The 12,454-nt window shown below is 42.2% G+C and overlaps 1 protein-coding gene and 3 non-coding genes across 10 annotated transcripts in view; all 4 read left to right on the forward strand.

Moving 5' to 3' along the window:
* The first annotated feature begins 480 nt into the window (after positions 1-480).
* Trnai-aau lies at positions 481-554 on the forward strand. Its single transcript has one exon. It is a non-coding gene; the product is annotated as a tRNA-Ile (tRNA).
* Positions 555-1,750: 1,196 nt separating this feature from the next.
* Trnai-aau lies at positions 1,751-1,824 on the forward strand. Its single transcript has one exon. It is a non-coding gene; the product is annotated as a tRNA-Ile (tRNA).
* Positions 1,825-6,122: 4,298 nt separating this feature from the next.
* Positions 6,123-6,196, forward strand: Trnai-gau. The gene has a single exon. It is a non-coding gene; the product is annotated as a tRNA-Ile (tRNA).
* A 2,120-nt stretch (positions 6,197-8,316) lies between these two features.
* Positions 8,317-12,454, forward strand: part of LOC109474522 (insulin-like growth factor 2 mRNA-binding protein 3) — a 63,071-nt gene continuing 58,933 nt past the window's right edge. For 4 of the 7 annotated variants that reach the window (XM_019774820.1, XM_019774821.1, XM_019774823.1 and 1 more), the window contains exons 1-2: positions 8,318-8,791; positions 11,453-11,513. In XM_019774820.1, the coding sequence (XP_019630379.1) occupies positions 8,611-8,791; positions 11,453-11,513 (242 nt within the window). In that variant the 5' untranslated portion in view covers positions 8,318-8,610. Of the gene's footprint in view, positions 8,792-11,452; positions 11,514-12,454 lie in introns of all 7 variants that reach the window. The other 3 variants (XM_019774816.1, XM_019774819.1, XM_019774822.1) reach the window with 1 other exon arrangement.

Below are 12,454 nucleotides of genomic sequence, written 5' to 3' on the forward strand. Positions count from 1 at the left end.
CGTCGATCAATGTTATCCAGTAAAAATTTCTCCCGTAGAGCCAAATATAAAACTTTTCATGGGTCTTACATTTAAATTTTAAACAGTTTTTTTTATCATCGGATGAAAGCGCTTTTGATTCCCGTTAACGAATCTCTGTTTTTGATTTCAAGTGAAGTGAGGTCTCAGAATCAGATCAGTGAATTTGAAAACATGTTATTCGCTTGAGTGTGCTTTGGCGAAAAGGAACACCAAACAGACAGGTACTGAAAGGAAGTTCTCAAGTGCCCATGAAGCTGCAATATACACATAAACCGGCAGGTGGCAGAACATTTTAGATAGCAACCCTCAAACATTTCTCTGTATCTTATTCCATTGAAAATAGATTTTCTTACCACTACATAGTCTATATAGCATTGTGTTTGTCTTTAAGTTTTAATTGTCTAACCTCGAACTAATTTTACAGAGTGACTGACATAAATGTGACGTTAAGATTCGTCTGGCCGGTTAGCTCAGTTGGTTAGAGCGTCGTGCTAATAACGCGAATGTCGCGGGTTCGATCCCCGTACTGGCCAATTAGTGCTGTATAAAGTACATTTTTTCTTCCAGTTAATAGTACTTTTCTAAGTTTCGTCCATATTTTTTTTACAATTCGCTTCAGTATCAGACGTTGAAACCTTGTCATATTTTCTTGTAGTTTGGGCAGTTTCTAAAATTTCAGTAACAGGTGCGGTCCGTCGCTTAGCTCAAAGTTCGACCCTATCCTGGCGATTTTTTTTTCTTTTTGTGCAAAGCAGTCTTTAATAGAGGGGCAAAGATCAATGTCGAGCATTGGATAAGCTTGTAAGTTTATAGAAAACGTCAAAGGTTGTTCTTCAAATTTCAAATTCGTGAAAAATTCGGTACCCCGTGCTGGCCAGGAGTTTCCTTTTTATAACAATTATTAACCGAGGATCAAAGATCACTATTGAGCGTCTGCTATGAATGACGTTAAAATTCCATACCGAAATAAGAAAAGAAGACCTAGAATTATCTAAACCTATTAAATTTTGCGCTACCATATGAGATTGTAGTAATGTAGAGTCAACAAAGGAGCTTTTCGCGAAGCAGGGCAGTTAAAACTGGATTTTCAAAGTCAATTTTATGGTCATTTTGTTAAATGTGGTAAGTATAATCAACCCTATCCCATATCATACTGATATCTATGAGGCAAAAATGCGATATCTCTGGCGAAAAACGTTTCTAATGTATATATCGTAGCCTAAGCTATTTATTGGTGGCTCCAAAAAATACAGGGACTCCGCGTAGCTTGTTTGGGGGCTATTTCAAACGTTTCTACTCTACTCAGTATGAAATGATGTCGAAAAAGTGCTAAGAAATGGCAGGAAATGTCAATATCAGACAGATTTCGTCATGTAGAATATTTTTGTCTTGCCGCCTTGAAATGGTGCACAGTGGTAATCGCTTTACTTTAGCATTGGATCCCTGGCATTGGATAACACACAGCTACAGGCGCCCTGCGTGCGTGCGAGCACCTGTTTACATAAGGTATTGTTACACCCGGAAGTGCTACGTACGGCTGAGTTTTATAGCCGCCACAATACTAAATCACGAAGTACTGGTAAAAACACAATGTACATATCATATTCACACATTTTGACGTTTGTTGCCAGGCGGCGTTTCAAGTTTTCCGTCGCAAGATTTACAGCGCTTTTGTTACAGAGCCGCCTGACCGTTGACCCCCGCTTTTCGTCAGTGGTAACACGTGTCTGGCCGGTTAGCTCAGTTGGTTAGAGCGTCGTGCTAATAACGCGAATGTCGCGGGTTCGATCCCCGTACTGGCCAATATGTACTTGGAAAAGTACCTTTTTACTGCTCGAGAGTGGCACTTATTAAAGTCTTAGAGGTTTTTTTCCTGAAATTTCCTCGTTTATTTCTTTTTAAATATTTTTTTTACTGACATTATTCTATTATAGGTGCAGACGGGCTACCTCAGTTGGTTCTGGCTACAGCATCGTGGTGATAACGCAGAGGTCGCGGGTTCGAACCCCTTTCCGGCCAATATAGAATTTTGATATGAATAGCCTCTTATAGTTTGTGCCAATGAAATTCAAACATATAAGAATGGAACATACAATTTGGAAAACACTAAGCAAGGTCCCGGAACAAAAGGTTTACGAATGTAGAAGACATTAAGTTTAACTCCGGAGAAGGAGATATCCTTCCGCGGGAACGGATACTGTTTTCGGTCGCGTTTGTGTGATCGCGACTGTGACTCACGGTGGGTTTGATTGAACCACCAGGGCTTGTGCTCAGAAAAGGAGCTGTGCTCAGCGAAGGGGCTATATTCACCATGTAGTCAACCCAAAGCCATAAAGTCGGTGAGCCAATATGATGTGCTACTCGGGGAAGGTTCACTTGGCTACTGCTAAGCAGCTTAACATCGACTCAAGGCAACTTCTACGTCTCCATTCTACATACACAACCACCAAATCCAGAGACACCAAAATAGAACATTCAGTCTTCATGCCTCCATCGTCTGACATTCACACTGACAAGTTCACTGCTCCCTGCAGCCGTATATAGTATGCTTCCCACATAACCACCTGCTCCCACAGCCACGGAACCTGTGACATTTCTTGTTCTTGCATAGCCTCAAGACCTCACTAAGTCCCTGTTTCAACATGACTTATTCCTTCATTTATTACCTCCATGAAAAAATGGAGGTATTGTTTTTGGCGTGTCTGTCTGTCTCTGTGTGTGTGTGTGTGTGTTTGTGTTGCCGGACATTTGCGGCCAACATAACTTTTGAACCTTTGGATGGATTGTAATGATATTTGGTATGTGGGTAGGTGTTAGGTAGGCAAAGGTCAAGGTCGATTTTGGGCCTCCTGGTGGATGACTTTGGTACTCGCGCATCAGAACTTCCGGTTTTTGTATCTTGTGTCCTGGACACGCTATGGTCTTGATTTTACCTGCCAGTAATAAGTGGCATTGATATTTACTGCCATTTCCAAGACTATTTTCATCATCATCATCATTAAAATAGTCCTGAAAACAATGTACGTAGTGAGTCCCTTTATTTTCTGGTACCAACAAAAACTAGAGCCAACCTGTGAAACAAGCAACCGTTTTCCGTCAGCGACATCGCATTCATGCCTCACAGATATCAGTATGCTATGTGATAGGGTTCATTCAACTTTAACTAGAAAGGTAACATTTGCAAAGCAAATGCGTAATATTTACCTTCGCATATGAGCTGCTCTGTTAGTGACAGGAGTCTAAATCCCTCCTGCTATAGAATTGCAACATATGCAACCCAACACGCCAGTCTGGTGACAGACGGTCTGGTTATTGACCTTTGGAAAAGAAGGGGAAGGAGGAACAGCAAAAACAGTATGCATGTTTTGCTTCTGAGAAGGTTAAAATAATTACTACAAGAAAAAATGACTTTGAAAATCCAGGTTTACAGTCATAGAATCGCTTTGGGTGCCTTTAAAACCCCTGTATCCGCGGACGTTGTTTCGCAGTGACTCTACCTTTTATGGTGATATCGGAAATATTGACTCCGAAAGCAGAGGTTCGGTTTTGACCCACCGATACGCCAAATGTCATTACAATCTATCCAGATCTTATTGAGTTATGTTGTTATACAAATTCTGAAACACACACAGGCAGATACACGGACACATACATGTAAAAAACAAGAGTTCCACGACCGCATACATCTACCATTCAAATTTATGACCCCAGCATATCTATACCATGAGATATCAAAACCGTAAGCTCCGCTGCAGTGTCATAACAAGCCTCCAGGGGGCCAAAATCTAATAATTTCGGATTCAAGGTCTAATGAAGACACACACAAACATATATGCACGCACGCACACACACACACACACACACACACACACACACACACACACACACACACACACACACACACAAACATACACACACACACACCGACACACACACACACGCACGCACACACACACGCGCGCGCTATGCTTCATGAAGGTAACAAGCCTGCATGGCCTGACATCTACTTGGAGTGAATGAAAACGCGCGCGCATGAGGTTACGAGGTGACTGCCCGTTTAAAACCACCATTGCCCGACAGTACACCCGAGGCAGTCGACTGTGACGTTCACGCGTCATCACGACTTGACTCCGAACAACCCTGAACATGCGGAAACGCTTTGAACACCTAAGGTAAGTATTTAAAACCATCTTTCCGCGATTTACCCTTTCATTCTCACGACAAAGGAAGTCGGTGATTTGTTCATGACCGGAAAACGTGTCTCCAAAGTCCAAAGTACAAACCTTCTTTCTCCTTTCATGTGTAGCGACGTTGAAGTACACTACAGATAGCCCCACGTGGGCGATTTCCTCTGAATGATAGACATTTACATCCTTTTTCCGTAACAAACAAGGAAATGTTCAATGCCGATGATTTTTGTTCAAATTCACTTGATTATGTCGGATATAGATGAATTCAGTTTCAATCCAGGAAAGATGGGATTTTGTAGTTTTTCAGAAGCCTTTTTTTCCGTTACAATCGTTATTAAGGAAATGTTCAATGCCAATGATTTTTTAAAAAATTCACTTGATGATGTCGGATATAGATGAATTCAGTTTCAATCCAGGAAAGATGGAATTTTCTTGTTTTTCAGAAGTCTTTTCTTCCGTTACAAACGTTAACAAGGAAATGTTCAATGCCAATGATTTTTAAAATTTTCAAAATTCACTTGATGATGGCGGATACAGTTTCAATCCAGGAGAGATGGGATTTTGATGTTTTTCAGGAGTCGCATGACGGAAATTGCTGAAATCGTTTCATCTGCGAATTTTGTACGTGGGTGATTCTCAGAAAAGATGAACAAAATCATACCTCCATTGGAGTCACCGTAATTTTCGACTGAATGACTGAGTCCTAGCTCTTAAGCCATGAGCCGGGAGAATTGTTCAATTGTTCCATATACTGTCAATGTAATTTAACAACTCAGATGAACGTTCACGCTATTTTATGTGACTTGAATTGACAAAAGTATGCAATATTCAAAGCTAACAAGCAGCTGAGGTCCCAGGAGGGCGAAAAACAACCGCCATTATATTTCCTGGAGGTTTTTGACAAAACCATCGTATCCCTTTCACGTGAGAAAACGTAATACCATCTGCGCCTTTCCTGGCAGTCAATGATGATAGCGAATGATGTCTCCAACGTCTGACTCCTCACAGAATTTATTCAGTTGCTTGATTCATTCTGTATTGCGTAATGCCGTCTGGCCCTTGAGTCATTGCAATCGCTGGATTAGGCTTTTGCTTGTGTAATAAACAGTATGAAACCCAAATCTCAGCAATTTTAGTAGCATCTGCATGAATCAGTTCTCCTCATCATCCAAAGCGATTTCAGGGTAGTAAAACTGAATTTTTAAAGTCATTAAATTTTAGTGTCATTTTTAATGTATAGCAGATTGAATCGATATCCCATACCATACTGATATCTGTAATTACAATAAGGCAATTAAATGAAATCTTGCTGACGGAAAGCGGTTGCTTGTTTCGTATCGTAGGCTTGGTATATCTATTTACTGATGCCGATGGTACAAAAAAAAAATAAAGGGACTCCTCATGTAGCTTTTTTGGGGGGCTTCAAACGCATGAAGTATGAAATGATGAGGAAAGAAATGGCAATAAATTCCAATACCGGACAGATTTCCTCATCCAGAATATTTTTGTTTTGCCGCACTGAAATTGCATTGGATGTCTTTAACGCGAAACCATTTGATCCGATGTTTCGCCAGGCGCCCTGGTCTTGCAAAGCCTTCCCACTAGACTAATCTATGAAATTCTTTGACCGATCTGTCAAAACTTTGGTCGCCCATGCAGCGGCCACAGTCTGTAGTGGTGAGGAGGGTATATAAAGTCATCTTCTATTGTGGTGATGTCCTCCTACCTTCTTGATTTATTGTCGTTAAAGTTGAGGCATGACGGAAAGGATCTCAGTCGATGGCCGGTTAGCTCAGTTGGCGGCATGGAAATAGTGATGAGCGTGGAAGTATTGTGCCCACACAAATTATGAAGCCTGTATGACAGCAAATAATTTGTAGCCCAGTCGTTGTACGATCTGTAACAGGTGCAGGCCGGTTAGCTCAGTTGGTTAGAGCGTCGTGCTGATAACGCGAAGGTCGCGGGTTCGACCCCCGTGCTGGCCAAACCTCTGTAAATTTTAACTTTTCCAGACCTTCAAGTTCACCCCATTGTCTGTGTCTGATCCTCTGACCTTGAAAAATCTGCCCGTCAATCTTCCCACGCCCACGTGCTGTCAACCTACTCTGTGTGGGCGAACAGACACACAAACCCACAGCTCAGCCATCCAAATAAAGCAATACTTTAGTCCCTGGAAGTAAGCACCTTTTTTTTTACTTCATCTTGATTACAAGTACAAGTACATGTACTAGAATTACCACAAACACTCTCCTGTGGTTGTTTTTTTACGGTCCTCAAGCTACGAAAAACAATGTTCAACCCAACATCTGCTTGGAGATTATTTACGGCCGCCCCCGTGCGGATAACCCCTGAACGCCACAAAACAACGTGACCTTCAGGTCGTTGACCCCGGCCCCGTGGGATCCTGTACGTCATCAACCAATGATAAGGTCAACGCACATGACGCAAACTGATAGGACCTAATCAGCTGAAATAATTTGTTTTGATATTTGGGTGTCCATGAAAGGTGCGACGTTTCACTGAACGTAAACACCTAAATGTCTGGGCAAATAAAATGATAAAACTTTGACTACTTCCCAACAGGACGAAAACGCGAGCCGAGGAAGATTAAATCATTAATATCAATTTGCCAATGGGAGTTTATTTGCCCGCGCTTGGCTCACTCCTCCTGGATGCCAGACCCATAGCACACTGGGCGCAAAGTAATATCTCACTGGATAACTTTGAGCCTAGTGTGCTGTGGGTCTGGCACCCAGGCTATCCCCAATTTTACTATCTATAACAATATAACCCCCGTAGGAAGGCCTGGTGGAGGCTAGAGCAAACTTCTCACCTAGCCTCCATAGCTTGCTAGCAGGCTTCTAGACTAGGCTTTTTTTTGTGATGCTTTAAATCACTATGTGATGTTTTCTGTTTGTGTATCAGTTCGGGTTGTGTCCGGTTTCAAAACAGCCTTGAAACCCGATACAAGCAGAACTGATAAACAATCAGCACACGATAAGCAAAAAACGAACCCCTGGTACTCCCATATTCTGGAGTACTTGCGTATCAGCCATATGATGTAGCGGCCACCAATATAGCTCCATGCATTTACGGGCTTTTCGTGACGTCATCTTATGATTTGATTCCCACAGCGGCCATGTTGGAGTACGGCAGCGGCCATGTTGGAGTACGGCAGCGGCCATGTTGGAGTACAGCAGCGACCATGTTGGAGTAAAGCAATAGCACGTTGGCCGGGCATGCATGTGAAATAGATATACAACGCACTCCAACATGGCACAAAGCACGCCTTATGACACGTATGAAAAGCCTTCCTTTTTTTTAAATCGAGAAACAAGTAACTTTATTAAACTGGCCCACCCACGGTTGCTGGCTATCAAATTTCCTGTACTCTCCAAGCAGATGTTAGGTGGAGAGATTATAACCTTCTTCTGCCTTACCCCACTTTCTGAATGGTTCGCCTCAGTGTCCTCAGACGTCTGCTTGGAGAGCAGGCTTTCGAGCCTTAGACCAAGCACCCAGCCCCAACAGCTTAATTTTTATATCCCCGAGTTACCTATCTACATTTTGGACTACGGTGTTCTTTTCTCCCATGACCTAAGGAAAAAAAAATCATATCCTTTTACTTTTAGTTCAAGAGATTCTTTCGATAAAAGAAATCCTTCGCGAAGTCCTTTGTGACGTCAAGATTTGGGTCCAAATCTTTCAGTCTTCAGAAATGATCAAAATTATGTCGAGATGATTTTTAGTTGAAAAACAAATTAACAAAGCAAGAAATTGATAAAGAAATTGAAAAATAAACTCCAACAGCGAGGATAACATCCAATGATGCGATTGCCAATCAGAACCAAAGCGTCACGTGATCTTAGCCAATTGATTGACAAGTATCAAATCTTCACTATTCTGTACTCTCAATAGAAAAACTAGAAAAAGTCCATATTCCATGTAACTATGAAAATGACAAGTGATTGTTTTCTGTGTAAGGATGTTTGTACTTGATGAATGAGAGAGGTTGCCCAGGTCTAGTTTTGGCGGGACGGAAGCACCGGGCTTGTCACGTGAAGACAGCTGACCACGTGGCCGGCTTTCAGCCATTCAACTATTCCTGGTATTTGCGTGGATTTTATTTGAAGGCGGTTGGTCCGACGCTGCACTCCCTCCGACAGCTCGGGTCCACACGAGTCAGCTACACTTCACAACATAACTTCTGGTCCCGCCGTCCCTTTTTCTTGGGTGTAGTTCTCACTACACAGGCTTCCCAACAGTCTCACTTCAGCTTGCACACGGCCCAGTCCGGTTCTACCTCTTTTTTTTCTCGGTCGTGAGAACCGCCTCAGTCCTTTCGGAGTTCCATCCTACCCGCGAGAACACGCTGGTTCGAATCCTGTAGTAGTACAACATGGCTACGAAGTTATACTTTGGCAACTTGAGCCCAGATATCACTCTGGACATGCTCAAAAACCTGCTCCTCGAGTACGACGTGCCTATCGTGCCCGACACCGTGCAACTGAAGAATCACTTCGCCTTCGTGGAAGTTCAGGACAACGCTACAGCCGAGGAAACCATCCGCAAGCTCCACGGTGGGTGCTCGGGGGAGGGCGCTCCTGGCCCCGTACGGGTTCGCAACCCCAACCGACCTTTTCCTGCACCCCTCCAGGCGTCAGCGAAGGTCGCTTGAGGTTGCAAACCTACGTAGACACACGTTAGAATTGACCCCGGGATAAAATTCTAGGCGGCAGTAGTTCTGGATCTTCGCTCGGACATGTTGAACATCGCTTGTGAAGGAGTAAAGAGTAAAGAAAACGCACACGCCAAGCTCTAACAACATACACTAGATACGGTCCAGCCCAGGTCGCTTCCATCTCCAAACAGGGAACCTTACGCGATATTTAAAGTTTTAAGACCTAGTTCGTATTCCCAGTGACTCCAGAAAATCACTAACAAGGCGTTAGGCTTGAGAATCGAGGTTAGAATGGGCGAGATTTGTCGCTACATCCTCTGCAAGGAGATGCAGAAACATGGCGGCCCAGGCGACCTACATTTCGCCTCGGCTTGCCCGAGCGCTCGGACCTGGTTTTGTTCTCCAGCGTCGGCCACATCCGTATTTTCTTCACAAACAAAACAACAGATCAATCCTACATTAACCCGTTTCAGTAGAAATGAACTGTTCATTTTGGTTTATTTTGTCGTCGTCCATTTTTCTTTGGGTAAAAGAAGGGAGGTTCGGATTCGAAAATTCGAAAGCAAGATGGCAGCTGGTGCTCCGGACGCCGCTCTGGCCGTGCCCGGCCCCGTGGTGCCCTGTCCGCCCGTCCTGCTCCCCGGGCCACGCCCGCCCTTCCCGATGTTTCCGACGCTCTGTCCGAATTTTCCAGTCCAGTTTCAACAGCAGGCAGGGTTTCCCCTCCAGGGTTTCCCCGGTAACGACTCACTACTGTTCATTTCTCAGTGTTGTTGAAATCGACGTTTTCAAAATGGTCAATTTCGAACCGATTTCGAACACAAAACCGACACCGCGTGGCGAAAGGTCCTGAAACTTTCCACACCAGCGTGACCTGGTGTCGGCTTCCTCGGACATCTTTTCAAAAGTTACTCACAGATTTGTTACCATTTTGGTAAAATAGATCTTACATGTATTATAGAAAAGTATAAAAAGATTTTTTGAGTCCGAAACTTCAAAGGATCGTTTGGTTGTCTGTATTGTAGATAGTGCAGGCTGATAAGCAAATCAGTGTTTCTTTTTGATGCTACCGAAATCCAGGTTTAATTTTTCACACTGTAGTCTTACAGAATACTAATACTCCAGACAGTTGAAGTTTGTTGTCTGCACAGACAGTTAACGATGAAGTTGGTAGTGAGTCCTGAGAAAACCACAGGAAATCTCTGTCTCAATCTTTGATATAATGGTGGCACGCCACTTCACCACGTATATCCCCAAATACAGGCACAACCACAACGTAAACCAGTCTGTTTTCACAGGGATATCTTATCAGAAAGATTTCAAAATCTCTCAAGGCTGGATCTACTTATTCATAACAGAAAGTTTAGCTGGAATACTGGTTTGATACTTGTGTAAAAAGTTGGGTATAAAGTGACCAATTGTAACTCTAAAATATGCTGACAAGAATTGAATTTGTCACAAATTTGTGTTCAAAGATCATCAAGAACTTCAAGTGTACCTATTGTAGGAAAGGTAGTGATCCAACTCTATGAAAATCAGAACAGGATACTAATATCTAGCAGGAATCCACTCTGTTTTTCTTTGTCAATGCAGTAAATATTAGACATGCTAACACAAGAGTGGAAGATTTTGTGCTGAGGTTTCTGAGCCAGTGAGCCTAATTTTAGATTTTTGAAGAACTTGTAAAACTTGACGTACTGTACATTGAGTTTTGGTACAGTAGTCTTACTAGTGGAGTCTTTCCACTGTAAGAAACTTACGTTTCTGTGGTACTGAATCTGATGTAGAAATATGTGAAATACTTGTTGAATTATAGATCCTAGAGTATGTAAAATATTACTGGGAAGATTGCAAGTTTTGTCTCCAAATATCAGTTTGAACAACAAATATAAATATGAATATTGAACTTTGTATTCTATGCTATATTCTTGGAAGCTACAAAGTGATGAACAGGTGTTTTTTTTTTGGGCGGGAGGAGTCTTTGTGGCTGAGAAATTATAAAAATTGTCCAATGCAATGCTTCAAAAACATGATCGACTTCTTCAATATCTGAACTTTCTAGAATTGAATGATTCTGGTGTTACTGATCAGTGTTGAGTCGTGCTCAAGCTACGTAATGGACAATGGACAGTATCAACCAAGCTGAAGAACTAAATACTTGTAGTTGTACACTAACAAACCTACCAAGTCTGTGTCATATGCTATAGTTGTGAGCCATTTGCTTTTGGGCAGGAAATAACATTTAGGATAGCATTGTAACATTCGAAAGTTCTAAAAGCAAGTGGGTTTTCCAGCGAGATTTGTGAAATATGCTCTCATGGGTTGAAATACCTGTATCACAAAAATATTAGTAAGACAGAAATACAAGTTTACATTTGACAAATTAAGAATTCTCAGCTTGATTCTCACCAATATGAATAAAGAAAAATGCACAACATTATTTCTACCAATGTCCTTGTTTCTACAATACTGTACGTAGTGTTCAATGTGTGCTACTGGACCACCTTTAGGCATGGCAATAGTAGAAATAACCAATTTCTTGACTGTATTCCTCTTCCAGGTTACAACTTCCATGGGTCAGTGATGACGGTGGAACATTCAGTTCAGCGTAATCGTGGCAGGTACGTGTTTGGGACACATTATTTGGTACAAACAACACAATTTTACTTTCTGTTGTTACACAGTTATGTATACATCCTGTTCTGTAGTTTCATTTATACTTATGGGTTCTAGGAGGTTGATTTGAGCTAGATTTCAATGCTTCTCATGTTCTTCCAAAGGATTTTACTGCATTGTGATTGTGTGATGTGTCAGAAGTATAATGGTTCATACTTTCTTTTTATTTGCCATGAAATGTCTCGTATTGGAGGTGGGGAACTTGTAGTGTATTCAGTAATTTGCACCTCCAAAATGTGTGAATGTCTTGCTTGTCCTGGCAAAAAGTAGTGAAGCTTGTCACTCTTAGTACCTTTATGTGTTGGTAGTCCATTGCTTCAGTGTGTCTGTACACACTAGAGATCAAACTTAATGAATCCCTTTGGATTAAAATCACAGCTTTGTGGTATTTTTCACAGCAAATCAAACCTCAGAATATGAGATCTGTGAGGCAAAGTGTATGGTAGAAGCACTATTGTCATTTCAAACTTGTGTTCTGTGAAGTAAAATTATCTTTCCCCAAGGCTGAGAAAATGGCAGAACTTTCCACCATTTTAATTTTGGTCCTGCACAGCAGAGAATACAGGGTAATTGTGGCCACATGGCCTGGCTACTACCCCTTGGGTCATGTGGGGAGGGCATGCATACTTTTCAAACATCAATCTCTGAGAAATCCTCCAAAATTTTCCTCAAATCTTTCCTTCTGTATCAAAACTGGGAACACACAGTTGGTACAGGATGGTGTAGGAATGGTTTCCTGGCTTGGAAATGCAGTTGGGGTTACCATATGGTCAGTTGACACTGGATCAGGCCAAACAGGGGTCACGACACAGTAGACGGATTGTTAAAATTCAAATATTCAAACAGCTGAATTGCCTTCCAGTCTCTGCTTTTCCCTCCTCCCTAC

This window comes from Branchiostoma belcheri, unplaced genomic scaffold, assembly GCF_001625305.1.
Source record: "Branchiostoma belcheri isolate BF01 breed outbred unplaced genomic scaffold, Haploidv18h27 scaffold31, whole genome shotgun sequence".
In the NCBI taxonomy this organism is placed as follows: domain Eukaryota; kingdom Metazoa; phylum Chordata; class Leptocardii; order Amphioxiformes; family Branchiostomatidae; genus Branchiostoma; species Branchiostoma belcheri.